We start from the raw sequence: 19,381 nt of genomic DNA, 5'->3' as shown, positions 1-19,381 counted from the left end.
GATAACAATCGACATGTACAGTGCACTTCGATAACACATAGAATGGTACCGATGTTGTTTTGTTAAAAATATAATTAATAATAATAATAATAATAGATTAATTTAAAATATTAAAAATATGTCCAGTAACTATAACAATAAAAAAGATTTTTTTCTCAATAAAATAAAATTTAAAAATAAATTTTCCACAATGGGAATCGAACCAGTACCTTCAAGGTCTGACAGTTTGTCACTGCGCTATGGAGCCACCTGCTGTTCATAATATTTAATAAGGTCTTTCTAGTACATTATTTTACCTTCGATGCAACTTCTATTTTCTGGTTTTAAATTTCGATTTTTTAGATTTTTAAAAAGTTACAAAGATGTACAGGTGTCACAATATAACTTTTGCCATATCCAAATACAGAAACAGCATTGCTTATGAATCGCGAGGAATGTGCATGCGCAATGGAGGTGCATAAAAATGGTCTGTTAAGATACACCGTCAACGGAGGTGCATAAAAACACTACGAAAAATTTAATTGGCTCATGGTCATAGTGTGCAGAATCTTCTGCCACTAAAGCTATAAAACATTGTAAATTTTTGTTTTGTTTCCAATCTCTAGACGTAAGGTAAAATTCAAGATGTTTAATTGAATTTACTATTTTTTCCTTTTTACAGCTTGAAGATATATAATTTTCAAAATGAAACAGAAATTGAAAGCAAATTCTCCCGCCCTCAAAAGAACAAGAGAAGGTGCACCCTTAGCACCAACTGGCAACTTGAAGAGAAATATTGATGTCTCAATGACACCAGACACATTTGAAAGGTCACAGACACGCATCAAGAAAAAAGCAATGAAAAGGAGATCCTTCAATGACACATACAGTAACAACAATAGGAATTTGGGGAATTTCACACAACTTGATGATATGTCACAAGGTACTACAAGATATTATTTGATTAATTTATGTCTTAACCCAAGTGATCCTGCAACGCATCCCGAAAGTTATACTCACAGTGGCTAGTTGCTACAGCTGATCAGTGTAACAATGGCAGCTCGCTGAGCAGTTTTTCAATACTTAGCACCCATCCCAGAAAATATCCTTTATTTTGAGCTTATAGCGATAATTTATGAGTACAACCTACTCATTTTTTAAAAGCGAAATAAGATATTTATTGAGAAAGAGCAAACTTAGTAAGAATTTACTAAACTTGTAATTTTTGCAATTTTTGAAAACAGTACCTTGACAGATTACTGGAACAGAAGATCTATGGAAATTATATTTTTAAAAAAAAGTAAATAGTATGTTTCAGCAACAAACTTGGTTATAAAATTATTTCCATTCTCCATAAATTGTCTCAAAACTTGAGGATCACTAATGTCTTGAACTTCAGTCATCTTTCTACTTCGAATCGTTGAGTGATGGAATGAGACTGAGCAAGGCTATACACCTTATAATTTTATCTATACACACAGTAGTTTAACACATGCACATACAGAGACGCACATACAATAAAGGAATTTCCTACGAACACATACACATGGGTAACAGGCATTCTTTATGTCCTTTATATGAGATGAAAAGATGTAACAGATGGGCAGAGCATGCAAAATCAGGGGGGTGGGGCGGGAGCTCTTTGTTGGCTTCATTTATGGCTTGAAAGATCACTAACTTACTTTAAACAAGTTGAAGGACAAAGCTAAACCATTAACCCATCAGAATCAATAAAATTTTTACTACATTTCCAAATATAGAAAGGTTAGCAATTCCATTCATTAACGGGATTGACCTTGTCCTCATAGCTGGACCAGTGCACTCATTGTCAAGGCCAATTCGTCCTCATTACTGGACGGGCACTCCACTGACCCAGTTAAGCTCGTCCTGTTAAATGAACCTGAGTTTTACTTGAGTTAAATACATCAAGATAGCTTTACCCTAATAAAATTTCAAAATAAATCTATAATGCAATTCTTTGTTATTTTAAATATAATATGACTATGCCTCAATGACATTTTTATATATGAGTATCTACTTCTGTGTAGCCTCCTAAAAATATATATTAACAATTATTATGCTGATTTCACATTTATGGTCTAAGCTTTGTTTTTTTTTTTAATTAATAAATCCAACATTTATTTCATAGAGGGAGATAGCATGATGGAAGTTGATTGTGATGAAACGCCTGCAACTTTGAGTCAGATCAGTGCCATCAATCCTTTGGATAATGACACGCTTACCACTACATTTGCTCCAAAGAGGAAGCATCATAAATCATTGGCCAATGAGACATGGGAGATGGCAGTGGAGAATGCACGAGGGGAACCAGATGGAGCTGAGAGGTTTGTAACTACATAATGGTCGTGCATTTATTTAGATGTCTTTAGAGCTGGATCACCGGAATTGAGATTTGAGATTCTTTATAATAATGAGTTTGTGGTTCCAAATGTGAATTGATTTCTGACCATGGCTGTTAAAATGACTTGATTTTTAAAAGTATTACATTTTAAAAAACTTTATTTTCAAATCGGCACACAATATATTTACTGAAACGGGGGGGATGTCAAAATTGCTGAAATATTGATTTTAAACAAAGATAGATTTATTGCAAAATATAGAATGAGCATTGTTTATTCTCTCAATGGCAACACATTGCACCATGCATGAGAGTGTTGTGCAACTTTTCAGAAAGTTTCAGACAACAGACTGAGAAATATTTAACATAGAAACTCCAAAACCCAAAGAAAATGAGGTTTTGAGAAAAAAATGTTTCATTAATATTTAATACCCCGTTTAACTATATTTTGGAATGGGTTAAATGAGTTTCAAAATGCTCAAAATTTTGTGAATTTCAATTAAGTTAACAATCAAAATAATGTTTTTTAATCTGCAAGGCCCTCCAGCAAGCATTTCATTTTACAGATGGGGTGAAATGAAACTGAAATTTAGATTTGAAATGATACAATAATAAGATATGAGTGAAATGAACACAGTGTTTTCAGGACCCACCGTTACTCAGATCTTATATATCTTATGGAGGGCATTGATAGAATATGAAGTAGAAATGCTTTCACAAATAATGAATACTGACATAATAAATGTTTTTGAAATAAGGTTAAGTGGTCTTATCATACTTATTGTGCTTCACAATGCTTCATTTTCAATAGCATACCTTATTTTAATTTCATTCAGTATATCCTACCTGCTCTATTTTTAGCAACAAATTATAGTACTAGATTTAGAGAGGGCTTCCAACTTTTGAGTCAAATGATGCCAAAGACAAGAAGAAAACCACATTTATCATGGGTGCTCTTGACAAAGCTTAATTTTAGATTTTAAATGATACAAGATAGGACTGAAGTAAACAGTGTTTTAAGGACCCAAAGTTACCTAGATTTCATATTTTTCTTCATGGTTTTATGCAGGACATTGATGAAATCATAGCTAGAATACTAAAGTTAAATTTTCAACTAAAAATTCAACATTTGTATCTTGCACAAATTACATTAAAAAATTACGGCTATATAGCCACAAGTTATTCAAACAATTAAAATAGATAAATTTACATTATCTATTACAGGTCTTTTACTCGTAAAGCATTGTCCAAAATTAGTTTGGATGATAGTGACATCGATGATGGTGATGAAAGTCCAGAGGAGGAAGGTTTCAGTGAGGAAGAGTCAGCAACTCCACCTAAAAAGTCCAAAGTTGTCCACGCAGAGAAAAAATCTCCCAAATCAAAAGAAAACAAAAAATCTGACGAGTCTCCAAAATTAGAAAAGAAGAAAAGCTCTGCAAAGGTAAATATTATTGAATGGGGATAGTTCTTTCTTTCTCTCATTGATATCAGGTCGATGCTTACTTTAAAAATTTGTTGGATGCTGATTGTTATTTTTGTTTGGACTGCTGTGTGTTACCGAATTTCTCTCCATATTTAATTATAATATTGCGCTGTTGCCAACTCTAGATATTTTTATTTTTTTTCCCTCAGGTTTTTTTTTTTTTTGTTTTCTCTCTTTCATTCTATATTTTTTGTCTACTTCCTTCATTCCTTCTTTCTTTCATTTTTTTTCTTCTTTCTCTCTGGCGTTCTTTTCAGTTATCTATTTGTCAGTTTCGTTTATTTATTTATTTATTATTTTTATTTTAAAAAGGTTTTGATAAAATCTGCAGCACTTAAATGTTTAAAAAAATATTTATCTCTGTTAACAATTAATTTATGGCATAATGGCTCAATATTAGAATCCATAATAACTATTTGGCATATTTGAACTGGATTTCAGTATCAAAACCTGTCTTGAATTTTTCACAATATGTGAGTCGAAATTATTGTCTGCACTTTGAGTGATAAACAAGAAAAACCTTGAGAAAAAAAAAGGTAATGAAGATGAATTTCTAAAATACACATGATTAAAAGTGGGATCAGTCAGTTTATTTAATTTTGTTGTTGATCTATGTTTTTTTTCATGTATATTTTATCTGCACGCAAGAGACTTTATATTGACACTTAATTTCACATAATGTATAATTTTCAGCAGTATAATGTTCAAGTTCATATTCACTTTATTTTAGATTTTTCTTTGGCAGATACCAAAGAATGTTTTTGGTAATTTTGACTGAAAATCTATAGTTTTATGGGTCTCATTCTGTTTTACTTACCTTATGCGTGTGATGTCTGATTCTGCTATCCTCTGTCCTATTGCTGTTCTCTAACTCGGGATTAAGTCTTAAAAGGCAAAGATTATTCTCCAGAAAATCACGCTTTCTCTCTTTCTCTCTCTCTTCCTTCCCCCTCCCCCCCTCTCTCTCTCTCTCTCTCTCTCTCTCTCTCTCTCTCTCTCTCTCTCTCTCTCTCTCTCTCTCTCTCTCTCTCTCTGACCTTTCAACTTGTGTTCTCTTTGTTATCTAGTGTAATTTGGTCTATTTAACTATTTACATTGCTTATGCTTTTGACTTTTTTCCCTTTTGGATACAGTTACAATTGAAACAAGCGGCCAAGACTTTGAAATCACTGAAAAATCCAATGAAAAAAGAGAAAAAGGAAGATGAGAAAGATTTTGATGCCCTTCCAGATGAGACTACAGGTAAAAATACTGCTTTCTTTTATCTCATCTAAGTACAATTGATAGGATTCCCTTTGATAGATTCAGGATCAAATCTATATTGGGATGCAAGGATTTTTCTTTATTTATCAAAGCTAAGTTCTATAAATTATTTGACATTCTTTTGAATTTCAGTGACATTTGCATAATGGAGAAAGTGTTGCATACGAAAAACAGATTTTAGATCTTCTCCTCCCATCTGAAGTTTTACAGTGACATGTTCGAAATTGTAAAATATAGTTTTGATTACTTGAGTGTTTTGTTCTTATTGTTGTTACATTTGGATATGAAATCTACCCCTCTATCTTTTCCCTTATTTAACATTTTGATTTACTCTTGCCCTGTTAGTTCCCAAAACTCCAAGTCAGAAGAGAAAAGAAAAGAAGCTTAAGAGGAAAATGGTAAAAAACAATTTTGACCTTATATCGACAGCAAAAAAAGCTTGGGAACTTTTGAGAAGGTGAGAACATTAAAGAATATGAAAACCAAAAAATAAACAGCTTTTATTATTTGGTCATTGATAATTAAAGATAAGATAAAAAATAATTGGGCATTTTAAATGTCTAGATAGAACATCATTGAACTCAAGTTCAACTTACGAACTAAAAATCAGAGAATTGATTGTTAAATTTGTATTATTGCATGGTTTTAGTCACAATTGATTTACATTAGTTTGTTATTCATGTTTTCAAATCACATGCTCACTTTTTTGAGGTATAATTTTCTTTTTCTGGTCATGTTTCATTCCCAGGGCTGATACTGATACTGCAAAGCGCAAAAATATTTGTGATGATTTGATGAAGCTGGTTGTTGGCAAGGTTCAAGAGGTATGTTCAACTTTCATGCATTAGAACACAATATCTCGCTTGACTCGTTTGTGAGTGATAAATTACATCAATACCAGGCCTTTTAAGTATTGAACACAAGTGAAATTAACGGGTTAAGAAAATAAATAAATAAATGACAATTTTGTTTTAAACAGTAGGACTCACCTTACAAGCATTGGGCACCTACCATTTATGACTAAAGTGTTTAACAACTACAAATTGGCCAAAGTCCAGTGGTGAAGAAATCCCATGTCATTTCCCCATTCACACTTCAATAATCTCTATGAACTCGTACTGCCCTCTTTAAAAAAAAATGAATTAGTTGCAGCATGTGTTGAGGAGGTAATAATCATGAGGGTGACTAGGGATTAACAATATTTGTTCTAAGTAGAGACGACAAGTTGCCTGATCATTGGTTAACAATCCTTATTATCCACACAACTGTCTATCTTATATAAGTTCAAATTATTTTTATTTGACAAGTCTCTTCAATACACAGTGCAGAATAGAGAAGAAAAATGTATCTGTAGTAATAATTTTTTAAATTATTATTACTATTATTATTATTATTATTATTATTATTATCATCATCATCATCATTATTATTATTATTGTTGTTTTTCTTATTTTTATAATACAAACTGTGTCCCCATTTTGATGTAGAGTATAGTCAAGTACTCAATACTGGAGTACCATGCTGTACATACTGTCAGCACCGTATCTATCCAATCAAAATGTATTTTGATTGTTCTTTACTTTGTCATCAAAATTAAGAATATGCCATTTCTGTTATTTGATGCAAAGTATTTGTCAACGAAAATATTACAAAATATTGAATTTCAATGCAATTTCAATAGTGCGAAACATCTTCATGCACACTTTTTAAAGTATCTGACATAATTTCAAAATCTATTTTGATTTTCCTTGTCCTGTAAAATATCTTTTAAGCAATCTGTTTTGCAGTTATGTTGTTATTATCATTATTATTATTATTATTATTATTATTATTATTATTGTTATAAATGATATTGTTTTCTATTCAGCTGTCTGTTGTTCATGATTCCTCAAGAGTTGTTCAGTGTTTAGTGCAGTTTGGAACCGAAGAACAGAGGGTTGCAATATTTCAAGAGATTAAAGGTAAAGTTATCAAAATTGAGATTAGTATCATTTTTTACAAATCATCCAATTACAGGATAAGGAACAGACATGAAACTTGTAGAGATTTCCAATTTTAAAAATTGATAACGGTTTCACATTTTATTTAAATGTAGTTTAAGAAATAAAGTAAATCTGGTGCTTTTTAAATAGTTTGCTGAGTTTACCTTAATGTTCAACAAGAAGAACGCCAGTATATTTTATCTTTGTTATATTGTTCAATCATGTATGGGGGAAGATCAGTCAGCATTGTTTAAAATAAAAGAGGCTGTAAGCTTATGAGCTGTGCAAAAAAGCTCTGATTGAGGTGACCAGTACTTGATGTGTTTTGTAGAATTGGGTAAGTTTTCAGAGGAAGCATATTCCAGAGTTGTGCCTCAGTTGGGGGAAAAAGGAGTGGAGATGGGCATTAAGCTGTGTCCCCTTGTTGATGTAGCCAGACAGCTTAATTATTTTCTTTCTGTTTTCTCTGGTAGATTTTTACGTATTATTCATCAAGTCAGTCAAGCTCTTAATTAGGTTAAAAAAGGATGTGACAGATATATGCTTTTTTTGCTATAATAGTGTTGTTAATCTTAACACATTTTTCCTGCATTGTCTTATTATTGATTATCCAAGCAATAAATTTTAATGAGTCTAGAAGACTTTCGAATATTGAGTATTTCATAGAACACTTTCTGTTGTGTTGAAATGTATTCTTTCAGTGAACATCCACTGTATGCAATTTGCCAAATAAGCACTGCTTTATATATATTTTAAGATACCCAAAAAGCTTCCTTTAAAATCTTTAAATTGTTTATTGATAATAGATTTGACTAAATTTTCAAGTTTTCCATTTTTTAATTGAATAGATAATGTCCCTTCAAAAGTTCTTACTTACAAGAGCTCATTTATTGACTTGATACTCACCAGGTGATGTCGCAGACCTCCTCAAGTCTAAATATGCTAAATATATTGTTCGGAAGCTTATTCATTATGGGTAAGATTTATATTAATAAGTAACATGCTGAGTAATTGGGCACCACAGGACAATTTTAATTTAGAATAATTATATGCAGCTTTGTGTTTATGTGGTATGGTACTTGGTTTGGACTTGTATGTCACAGGTTGGAGTCCTGTTCTGAGTGGCACAAAAGACTCCTAATATACAGTCTGTCACCATACTCGGGTATAAAATGAGTACCTGGCCATTAACAGCGTTGTCTGTGTGGGCGAAAAATTGTAATATTGCCTTTCGGGCATCATGTCTAGTCAAATGTGTTAAGTGTTGCTGTTGGCCAGGGACTGCTTGTAAAGCATTTTGAGCATATTTTGTGGATTTTGCATTTATAAGTACTCCAGTTTTTTTAGTTTTTATAAAAGTTTTTCTGTCTCTGATAAACATTTTTAGAGAGCAACAATTTGGATTATTATGTTACACAGCTTATCTCAAAATGTATTGAGTATATTAAAATATTTTAAAGAGAAAAATTCATGAATGGATTACAATGCTAGTTGATTGGAACATAGGCTATTTATCATATTCATACATTATACTACAAGTTCCCTGTCAACAACAATCTTAAGGCATTTTTCGAAGTAGATTTTTTTGGTTTAGAATCTATTTACTCCAATGACTAACTGCCCTAAATCTGTTTCTTTCAACAAAAATGTTAAATTTGCCACACTTACATACCCCTCCCTAAGGTACAGGTTACAAGTTACATGGAAAAAAAAAGACTAAAAAATGATTAAATAATGAAAATCATATTCTTTATTGACTTTAATTTTTGTGCTTGAGAAATGATGATTAACATATAGATTTGATTATTATTATTTTTTTTTCCCGTTGATTTTGTTATAATTAAAAGCTTCTTTATGATAATGTGTTTATTTAATTTAATTTTCCAGATCAAAAGAATTGAAAGCTCAAGTTTTTCACTGTTTCCGTGGTCATGTTCAACGGCTCATTAAACACAAGGTATTGCTTTGTTATAGATAGTCCCATTACCTTGATCCCATTCCAAGAAAAAGAAAGAGAAAACTCATGTCTTAGGATAAATTCATGTTGCGTTATCTAGCTCAGGTTTGATAAAAACAAACAACTTTGTAATATAAATTTCATCTTGAAGAGACTCCACAGGTGTAGTATAATAATTTGTTCAGGTGCTCCAAAAGGAATACCCTCTTATGTAAATCCTTTGTTTCTAAATTACAACTACTAGTTTACCCTTCAAAAAACATTTGATGCAATTGAAAGTGTTTTCACAAGATGCATTATCAACTTTTGCAATAGAGAGAGTTATGGTATGATCTGTTACACAACAGTAAGCAATGTTTAAAACTAGATATACGAGCATAGTATTAAATAAACGCTTGTTATAAAGTTGATATTTTTTGTCATGAATGAGGTTAACGTGTGATTCAGTTTTGGTGTTGTGTTAGTTGAAGATTTTATTTTTACTCACTTGAAAAGCTTTTGATTGATCATTCCATAGGAGGCATCAGAAATCATTGAATATGCCTTCAATGAATATGCATCACCCTCTCAAAGAATGGCCCTGCTGGAGGAATTTTATGGTCCATCATTTGTTTTCTTCAAGGTATATAGCATATATGAACTCCAATTCAATCTATACTGGATTAGCATTGTCCCAAAATTCTGAATTTGAGCTGCATGCTCTTACTGACAATAATAGAAATGGTTACATTAATTGGATTGCCAACATATAGCGTTCAATCCTATTTACATAATTTACACAATTTACAAGGCAATATTAGAAAAACTGTTCAATGTTGTAGTATTAGACTTGATTTCTTTAACTTAGCCATTTTTTATCTTCTCTTTTAGTTTTCTTTTTTGAAGGTTAGATTGCCACCTTATTGTTATGTTTATTTGCAGCATGTTCCAAACCAGATTATTTATCTTGTTCTTGTCAATCCAACAGGATCAGGGGCATCGTACATTAGATCAAATAATGACCCAGATGCCCGAAAAGAAAGATGTCATATTGAGAAACATGAAAGATGTTCTACTCTCTCTCATTAACAAGTAAGTATCCATATTGTTATAAAAATCGTCATAGATGATAGATATGAATGTTTGTATTCTACCAATTACTCAACTGTCCCTTGCACCATAGTTCAACATAATAGTCTTAGTTACTGCAGAATAATGTTCCATTGTCAATTGTAAAGAAAAGAGATTTGTATTTTCTATGTCTCTGCTTCACGCTCTGCAGTGGCTTTCTGTTAGTCGTGAAATGTGTACTATTCCTTACAAAAACACCCTCAATCCTTACTATTATTATTATTATTATTATTATTATTATTATTATTATTATTATTATTATTATTATTATTATTATTATTATTATTGTTGTTGTTATTATTACTATTATTATCATCATTATTTTATTATTTACAACTTGTATACTACTGAAGCTAGGATCATGTGACCACATGTATTTTAGAGGAAATTGTTATAGATCCTATGAAATGTATGTGCGGTGATAATGTAGTATTTAATTTTTTGATGAATATTTTGGTTGACAACTGCTTGGGGTTCCTGACCTCCCATTGTGGGCAGGGAGGTCACTTACTGTGTCTTCTATATAATGCCACTATATATCTGGGTTTTTTTCTGAGTTGCTTTCTGTCTTTGTCTTGGAATGAGATTACTTGGTTTTGTCCTGGCTCAGTCCGGAGTCCTTGACAGGGAGGAAAACAGTCAAATGTGTAGCTATGCTTTTGGGAGATTTTTTTATTTTTGTAAATCTTCTCTCTGTTATGTACAGTTACATATTTTAAATTTTAGAATGGTTTGTAAACATTTGAGTGTATTCCTCTTAGTCGGCACCTGTGCTTGTGTCTGGATGAGCCTTTTAGGTGATCTCAAACTAAGTACACTGATAGTGTGCTCTTGGAATCTACGACTGTTCCGTATTTGAACAATTCTTCCTTGTCTTACTTTTACTTGTGTGCTTTCAATTTTTAAATCTATAACTTTTATCTATCCCATTTTCTTCTAAATGTGCGGCAAGCGTAGTAAAACCCTTAAAAACAAACATTTTTGTTGACAAAATATTGCAACAGAAAAGGCATTTGGTGTGTTCATATTTTTCTAATAACAACAGAGATACTAGGATTTTACCCAGAATACAAATGGTGTGCGATTTATATTGGCATTTGAGAGGAAAGTCAAATCTGTGTACCAGACTATGTAGTAACGGGGGGGGGGGGGGGGGGGGCTTTTCATTTAATGATAATAATGCTAATAATAATAATATCAACAAATTCATTTTTTTTCCCCATTTGGAATGTATCTGTTGCAATTTTCAGCATACTCTGTCAGATCCAAATTGATCTGTTGGAGGCGATGAAATGTAAAGAGAATGGAGCATGGATGGTAGAGTTAATTGACTCTATGAACCAAGCTTTCAGGGTTTCATAAGATTTTTAAAATTGGCATTTCGAATTCTTGTTAGCAAGTTTGAAACTAGATTTTAAATATATTATTTTCTGTGTTAATCAGTATCTTTTTCCCCCCACCAGGGAACTGCTGGTTCATTCCATCGTTCATAAACTTCTTAGTGACTTCTTTACATATGCTGATGACAAAACTAAAAGGGTAAGATAAATACATATTATAGAATGTTTTATATAGGTAATAGGATATCTAATCTTTTTATGAATTAAAAAAGTATTTTATGTATATATTGCACGATTTTGACATTCTTTTTTCATTTGCAATACTGTAACTAGGTGTTTATTTTAACTAAAGTATTGAGGTGATTAGATAATATATTCAATCACAACAAATGTGCAAAGGTATTAAACAAAGGCTGAATATAAGTTAATGTTAGATTTTTTTCACGAGATAATTACATGAAATTCTTTTGAAATTGTATTATTGCTTGTTTGTATGTACTCAATATATATATTTTTAAAATTTTCTATTCAGGAATTAATTGAAGGTCTTAAAGATCATATTCCTCACTTACTTCACACAAGAGATGGAACACGAGCTGCCATGCATTGTGTCTGGTCGGGGACCATCAAAGATCGTAAAGCAATCATCAAAAGTTTGAAGACTTACATATTAAAAATTTGCAAAGAAGAGCAAGGACATGTCTTTTTCTTCTCAATATTTGACAATGTGGATGACACTGTAATCGTGCAAAAAGTTATTTTGAATGTAGGTTTTTCACTTTAAAAAAAACAACAAAACATTATTATCTTTGTTGATGTATAAAGCAATTGATCAGATACTTGCTTGCTTGCTTTATTATTATTATTATTATTATTTATTTTTAAAAAAATTAATTAATTTATTTATTTTGATTTATTATTATTATTATTATTATTATTATTATTATTATTATTATTATTATTATTATTATTATTTATTTATTTATTTTAAGTATGTTAATATCTTTTTTCTTATGAAGTTCAAGTTTGTGAGAAATGATTGGTACCGGATATTTAAATCAGCAATTGCACTTTTAACATAAACTGTCTCTTTCTTTTCAAAATCAAATATTTCAACAATTTTACATTAAAGTAAGGTTATTGTATTGTAGATGTTCATTGGCATTTTATGTTCTAAAGGTTTTAGTTATAATTACTTTCTTTTTATGGCGGGTGGTTGGATGGGAGCATCACCCTTGAATCATATACCTATGATGTTCGCATGGGTGTACGATCCGATAGTGATGTCGTTTCTTCTTCTCTTTACTAGCCTATCCTGCTTCTTTGGTTTGTGATTGTATTTTTGACAGGGGATATTTTTTTTCTTCTGTAAATCTTCTGCCTGTTTGTTCTTGGTTATTTATAATTTAGCTTATGATATCTTTAGGTTATGATTTTGATTTACATTTGTACTATTTTTGTTAGATTGCTTGTTTTTTTTTGTTTCAGCGGTCTCTCATATAACCTCAATTGTGTTGGAAGAGACCTAAAGCAACAAACAAACAAACAAACAAATTTCTTTTTATGAGGAATATTGATATCCATTTTTATGAATTTAACAGAGGCCAATGATTTTTTAAATGGTCATAATCAATAAATTTACCTGTTTGGTTATATTTGCAATCTCTTGTCATCAAGGAAGTGATGTGTGAAATTTTCTCCAAAACATGACATTTTCAGGAGATGGTAAAATCATTAGAAGAGGTGGTGAATGATCAACATGGCAGAAGAGTGTTGCAGTATTTATTGGCTCCAAGGGATACAAGTCATTGCCACCCTGATATTGTGAAAGTTTTACGTAAAGGAGATGGAAATGCGCACAGGTTAGTTTGTAACTCTCACTAGCCACAGACAGAACTGTCAACTAACTCGATTTATAGGAAAATTCCTGATACTTGATGTCATTCATGATTTCCCTAATTTCCAGTAATTTTTGATAAAATTTTATAATTCATGAAAATCATCATTATCATCACCTTCACTCCCCACCACTAATACCATCACTGTCATTATCACACTTTTTTCTTACTTTTTTTTCAGTAAGAAGGATAGCGTTGTTAGAGCCAAAGAATTAAGGACCTACATATCTCCTCATATTCTCAAACATTTGGAACAAAATGCTGTAGAAATGATGATGGACAGTAATATGGCCTTGTTTGTCAAAACAGTCATGACTAATGCAGTCGGTAAGTGTGTTTTTCGTGGAAAATAAAAATTATATGCCTTCTCCCAGTCTTTTAATCTCTCTTAACAATAGTCGACATTTGCTTGCCACAGTATATATCATCTCATATCATATTCATGGAAACCAATTTTGTTATCCAAGTTACATTTGGATATAAATTAAAATTACTAATGCTTTCTTTTCTTATTGCAGATTTTGTTAGTTTTTATTATTTATTTGTTTATTCAGTAATCCTGAGTCTTGTAATCGTGAAACCTCTGTGATCCACATTTTTTCTTTATTTTTACTTTTTAAATGGATAAAAGTGTGTGCTAACATGATCTGAACTGAAGGATATTCATTCTCTGTATTTCCAACAAATAAAGGAAAGGAAGAAGTTTGGATTATGGAGATGTGATGTCTTATTATTTTCTATTTATTTATGTTAAATATACTATTTTAAATTATTTAAGGTGATCTTCGGCCTGCGATGATAGCCATTGCTGACTTTGTGGCCAAACCAAAAGCAGACGGTGACTTGAGTGTGGTAGAGCATCCTGCTTGCCATATTGCTTTGAAGAAAATCATTGCCAATGATCGAGTCAGGATGGAAGCAGGAGAGGGAAGTAAGTGTTCATTTGTTATTTTGTTTTGTTTCTTTTTCATTTTTTTTCTTCAAATACTAGATATTTTTAGTTTGTAAGTTTTCAAATTTATTGTTGTAGTCAGCTTTTAGTACAGTCACAGAAAATTGTTTTTTCATATTTTATCACTGCTCTAAACAGATAAATATAAATGTTCACAGGTGAATCAGTATGATATGATTTTATAAAGTAATCCCTTAATCCGTATTGTAACTGGTATTAATGACTAAGTAAGCTATTAATTAATGACTTGTTTAAAATGTCAAAAAGTGGACCTCTTTTTATCAATACGACAGCAACAATCACTATAATACTGTATTCTAACATTCGCTCAAATTCTTTTTTAATGTTTAGAATAATGTCTGTCAAACAAGATGATTGACAGTAAACTTGTTTTAAGGGTTTTAATATGGTTGTCCTCTTTAAAGATTATTTCACTTTCAGTAAAAATGAAGTGGTAGAATTGATAGAAAAAATGTAAATAATGATATGGTTTAAGTATCCACGTCCAAAGTCATAATGTGTCACTATAAAATTCCCAACGTGACATGCTTTCTAAAATTAGATTTTATTCAACTTCCTTTTGATCAAACAAAGAGAGTATAGTTTGTTAATAAAGTTCATTTTTCTTGAATACAATAGTATGTCTAATTATAATGACTAGATTATTTCAATGGAAAAGTCCTTAATGATAATGAATAGTTACTGAAGTTTGTGAGATAGTCAGTATTAGGCTGGGGTGAGTTGAGCCCCCATCCCCCACCCCCACCTTTCATGCTTTTTTTCAGTTTAATTACTTTCCAAGTTGCTGACATGGACAACACAAGTAGTTCCTATACTGTTGTCATCAGACATCTTTTAATCATGATTAGTTGGAATGACTTCTTTCTAGGAATTCAAAGGCGATGACATCTTATGATGCCATGTGGAAAGACATATATATATTTTTTCAGTTGGCATGATATGTGGCCAGTTAGATATCTCTAGATTAAACACAATGGGTATTATGTAGCACAGTATCCACTAAACATGCTCAAAGCGCTTTAAAAGGGTCCCTGACAAACAGCAACACGTAACATGTAGAACGAGACACGGCACCTGTTAGACGATATTACATTTTTTTCTGACAGAGACAATGCTGTTAACGGCCAGGTACTCATTTTACACCTGAGTACAGTGACAAAATGTGACTAAAGAGCCTTTCCAAGGACTCAACTATGCACTGAGCGAGGATCGAACCAAAGACCTTCCAATCGGAAAGCGAATGTCATACCACAAGACCACATACACACAATCTGATTTAACAACCATTGTATAATTTAATGAAATAAAAAATTTTCTCCGATCTGTGAAGGAAATAAGATTTATTTAAATGATAAAATAACTTTGCTTGTAAATTTTGCCAGAGATTAATGAGTTGTTTTCTTTATGATCTTTTCCAGTTTTGTTTTCATCAATTCTTCTGGCGGCTCTACCAAAGTCAACCGTTAAAATATGGGCTGCCAGTAACAGAGGTTGTTTTGTGTTGTTGAGGTAAGGCAATTTTTATGAAGTTAGTTCTTTAAAAGTTTTAGGGTTTTCAGGAAATCTGTGTGTATAGAATGCTCTAGTCTCATTGGTCTATCAATTTACTGACCACTTCATCTCTCCTTCCCGCCCTGCTGTTTGATTTTTGAGAAATTTAGTTGAAAAAATGAATTGGTCACACCAGAATGTTAAAATGCATGTGTGGACTGAATGATGGACACACCTATCAGAACATCAGATACTAGGTATCTTGGGTTTGGTAAAGTTGCGGGTTCAGTTGGTTTGATTTTGTTGAAACTGGGCTTTCTTTAAACGTGGTAAAGTAATGTAAATAAGTAATTGATCATTATAATATATATATATATATAAAGGAAAAGGGGATTTGTCATGTGTTCTTGGGATCGAGTTCATTGTGTCTAAATTGTATAAATAACAAAGTATAATTGAATAACAATGCCATTCTCTCATCAATCATTCATCTTTAGTGTTTCATTCATCATGTTTTGTTGACAAAGGGAAAACCTAAAACACGCATATCATCTGTCTTCTTTAATTAAATTGAAGCTTTCATTCAATTTAACTATTGTAATTTATTTCTGAAGCAGCAATATTTGCACTAAGTCGTGTAATGATAACTTAATGTCTGTATAATGATATGAAGTTCTTCAGACATACTGAGATCAAAATCAGATATTTATCATGGAAGGGAAGATTTAGGGAAGTGATCCATGCATGGAATCTAAAAGAAAAGGAGAAAATTGGAAGTTTCAAAGGATTGAAAAAGTATGGACAAAGTTTAATCTTTTTCCACACTTTTTTTTCCCTTCTGTAAAGTGATATTTACTGCATTCAATACTTTTGTAGGTAGACCTTCTTTTTTTGTATAATTTTTCATGGTTCAGAACCAGATGAAAACTAACTAAAACTTAACTGACTTAGATTGTAATACTGGGTCATACATTATTTATTTTCAGTCTTTTTTTGATTTAATGAATATATCAAATGTTTATTTATTTTTAGCCTCTTAGACTATTTTTTTTCTCATTTTCAGTCTCTTAGAAGTTGGCTGTCCATCAATCACAGAAAAAGTTGCTGCTGAATTGAAGTCAGTTCATAATTCCCTCAACAAAATGACCTTCAAAGGAGCAGAGCTTCTTCTCGATAAACTGAAAAACCCTGATACAAAGAAAAATAAAGAATTTAGAGTATGATATTTTTATGTTGTTATGCAGTCTCCCTTTGTTAATTAGGATTCATTTATTGTAACAACAAAAATGATTGAGTTAATGGTCATTAATTACAATATCAATGATTTTTTATTAAAACTTTGATATAATATGGAAGCAGTAATACTATAAATTTTTACAAGATACTATAAACTTAAGTATTTCTGAAAGATTTTTCAAAAATGATACTAATTGTAAGAGATATTGAATGAATTATGTTCAACTCACATGACTCAGGGCTTCTTAAACTTTCAGAAAGCCATGCCCAGGCAAAGTGATGGGTAACACTTACAAAACAAAAAAAAAAGGGACATATTGTTTATTATGCAATCTTAACATTTTGCTATTCGTGTCTGGCCATTTTTTTGCTCCTGCCTGCTTTAAATTATTTTTACTGTACATTTTTTGGGGGAAAATTGTTTTCAGTAAGAATAAAAGCAGTTTGTAATTGTAATTTGGCTTAAAGTGAAAGTTTATACCTCGTAGTCCACATGTCAAAGCAAAAAACCTCTATTTAATTTATACAAGATAATGGAAATTTCATACTGAGACTTAAGAAAATGATGGTGCTTCTTTTGAGCAATTCAAATCATCCATTGCTCTAAAATCCTAAGTAAAGGGGTTGATGTGAGTTTATTTTGAATCACAGAAGAGATAATCGGTTGTTTTGGAAATTTTAACCCCATGAATAATGAATAACTTACGTGATGGGCAAATTCATTGTACAAATTATTTTAAATAAATATTATAATGTGAATTTTATCATTTGCTGTTATTTTGTTTTATCAAATCAACTTTTGCTTTAGATTTGTGATATAGCGGGGTGTTGATGGTTTGGCAGGGTTTTTTTGGGATTTTTGGACATTTTTTCCCTGTCCATATGGGATTTTGTCCTTGTCTAAGATTGGCGGATAGTTGATGGGGCTACTCATAGGATCTTTTCTATCTAGGTTTTTGTCCCTCTATTCTCTTTTCATGGAACAGAACAATCTGGTTTTGCCATAGCCTTGGCTTGTTTCCTTTATAAAGGTCTGAAAAAGTGTGTATAAAACAGTGCCGGACAAAGCAGAGAAAAAAATACAAAGACAAAAAAGCTTCCCAAGAAATCAGTCTGCAGGCTGCACTTTTCTCTCTGCTTTGTCTGGCAGTTTCATTCACACAAACTTTTTCAGATCTTATCTTACACTACATAAGTGCCTATTTACTAATTTGTCAGCTCGAGTCCTTTGCCATCAGGGAGGCAATAGGATGCGAATATGTGTGGTTTTCTGTGATTTTCCTGTAAATCTTGTCTATGAGTAGGTATATTAAAAATATTCCAAGGTTGTTTGCCTATCAGTGCATACCTAGGCATCTGCGTGTGTGCAAAATTCTGATGGCCCCAGACTTGGCTTACTTTTACTTCTATTCTTTTTAAAAAAAACATATTCCCTTTAATTCTCTTAAATCATGGGTGAAAGTTCGCTGGCATATGCCGGAAATTGTTTTTTTTAGTAAATGTAATAATCGCCTGCCGGCATTTTGACTCTTCTGTTGGCTTTATCATTATTGAAGGAATGGAATGATAACAAAGAATAATAAGTCAAAATTTTTTGACATTCGAATGACTTGGAGGAAACCGTGCTGGAATGTATTTTTTAAATTGTAGTGGGGGTGAGGGGTCAAAAAAGGTGGGTTTGTAGCTTTGTGGGTTAGTGTTATGATACTCAGCTTGCAAATGTATTGTTTGTGGTATATTTGAATCCCATTGAGTATGGTGAGCAATGTTAATCCTAGGAAAGGGCTCATTACTCACGTTTTCACTCCAATGGCAGTAACAGCAGAGCGCCTTACAGATGCCTGTCCAGTGTAGCTATTGCCTGGCTTGGAACCATTAATAGAGCATATTAGTTTACCTATAGCTTTCCCTCCTACTTCTACACTGTACAATGGTTTGCAGTTTATCTATTGGAAAAGGCAAAATGAGTAGTGAATTTTACTTGGGTTTTACTCGATTGCATTTATGGTAGACATTAGGTTCTTCCCCCCTATAATGATAAGCCACGACGTTGATCGCTGAAATCTGCTTGTTGAATTTGAATCAAGCACAGCTGCATTAACTTCAGCATTCTTCGGCAAATAGCTGTTTCAAACTACTCTGTGGTCGACCAACTTGTGAACGTTTGTGCAATGCAAAGAGGTTTTTTTTGTCTCGCTTTGCCTCACCTATGAAAAAAAGCCCACATCAACTAGGACTAGATATTGGTGGGCCACTCAAGCATTTTCATTAGCTACAATTACTATATTCATTTGTCAGAAAGCAAGT

General features: G+C 31.9%; 1 protein-coding gene across 1 annotated transcript in view; it reads left to right on the top strand.

Annotated features, from left to right (window-relative positions):
* Positions 1–17,838, top strand: part of LOC144962891 (pumilio homolog 3-like) — a 19,996-nt gene extending 2,158 nt beyond the window's left edge. The window contains exons 2-19 of the mRNA XM_078896261.1: positions 662–922; positions 2,129–2,324; positions 3,563–3,782; positions 4,958–5,066; positions 5,433–5,544; positions 5,836–5,911; positions 6,955–7,048; positions 7,979–8,045; positions 8,957–9,026; positions 9,544–9,648; positions 9,994–10,097; positions 11,600–11,675; positions 12,009–12,242; positions 13,196–13,338; positions 13,556–13,701; positions 14,153–14,305; positions 15,766–15,856; positions 16,902–17,838. Coding sequence (XP_078752387.1) covers positions 685–922; positions 2,129–2,324; positions 3,563–3,782; positions 4,958–5,066; positions 5,433–5,544; positions 5,836–5,911; positions 6,955–7,048; positions 7,979–8,045; positions 8,957–9,026; positions 9,544–9,648; positions 9,994–10,097; positions 11,600–11,675; positions 12,009–12,242; positions 13,196–13,338; positions 13,556–13,701; positions 14,153–14,305; positions 15,766–15,856; positions 16,902–17,061 — 2,394 coding nt within the window. The 5' untranslated portion in view covers positions 662–684 and the 3' untranslated portion in view covers positions 17,062–17,838. The remainder of the gene's footprint in view (positions 1–661; positions 923–2,128; positions 2,325–3,562; positions 3,783–4,957; positions 5,067–5,432; positions 5,545–5,835; positions 5,912–6,954; positions 7,049–7,978; positions 8,046–8,956; positions 9,027–9,543; positions 9,649–9,993; positions 10,098–11,599; positions 11,676–12,008; positions 12,243–13,195; positions 13,339–13,555; positions 13,702–14,152; positions 14,306–15,765; positions 15,857–16,901) is intronic.
* The last annotated feature ends 1,543 nt before the right edge of the window (positions 17,839–19,381 follow it).

Source organism: Berghia stephanieae, chromosome 1 (genome assembly GCF_034508935.2).
Source record: "Berghia stephanieae isolate SIO BIC M18660-M18661 chromosome 1, UCSD_Bste_1.3, whole genome shotgun sequence".
NCBI lineage: Eukaryota > Metazoa > Mollusca > Gastropoda > Nudibranchia > Aeolidiidae > Berghia > Berghia stephanieae.
Note: the sequence above shows the minus strand (reverse complement) of the source record. Positions and strands in the feature narration are given on the sequence as shown.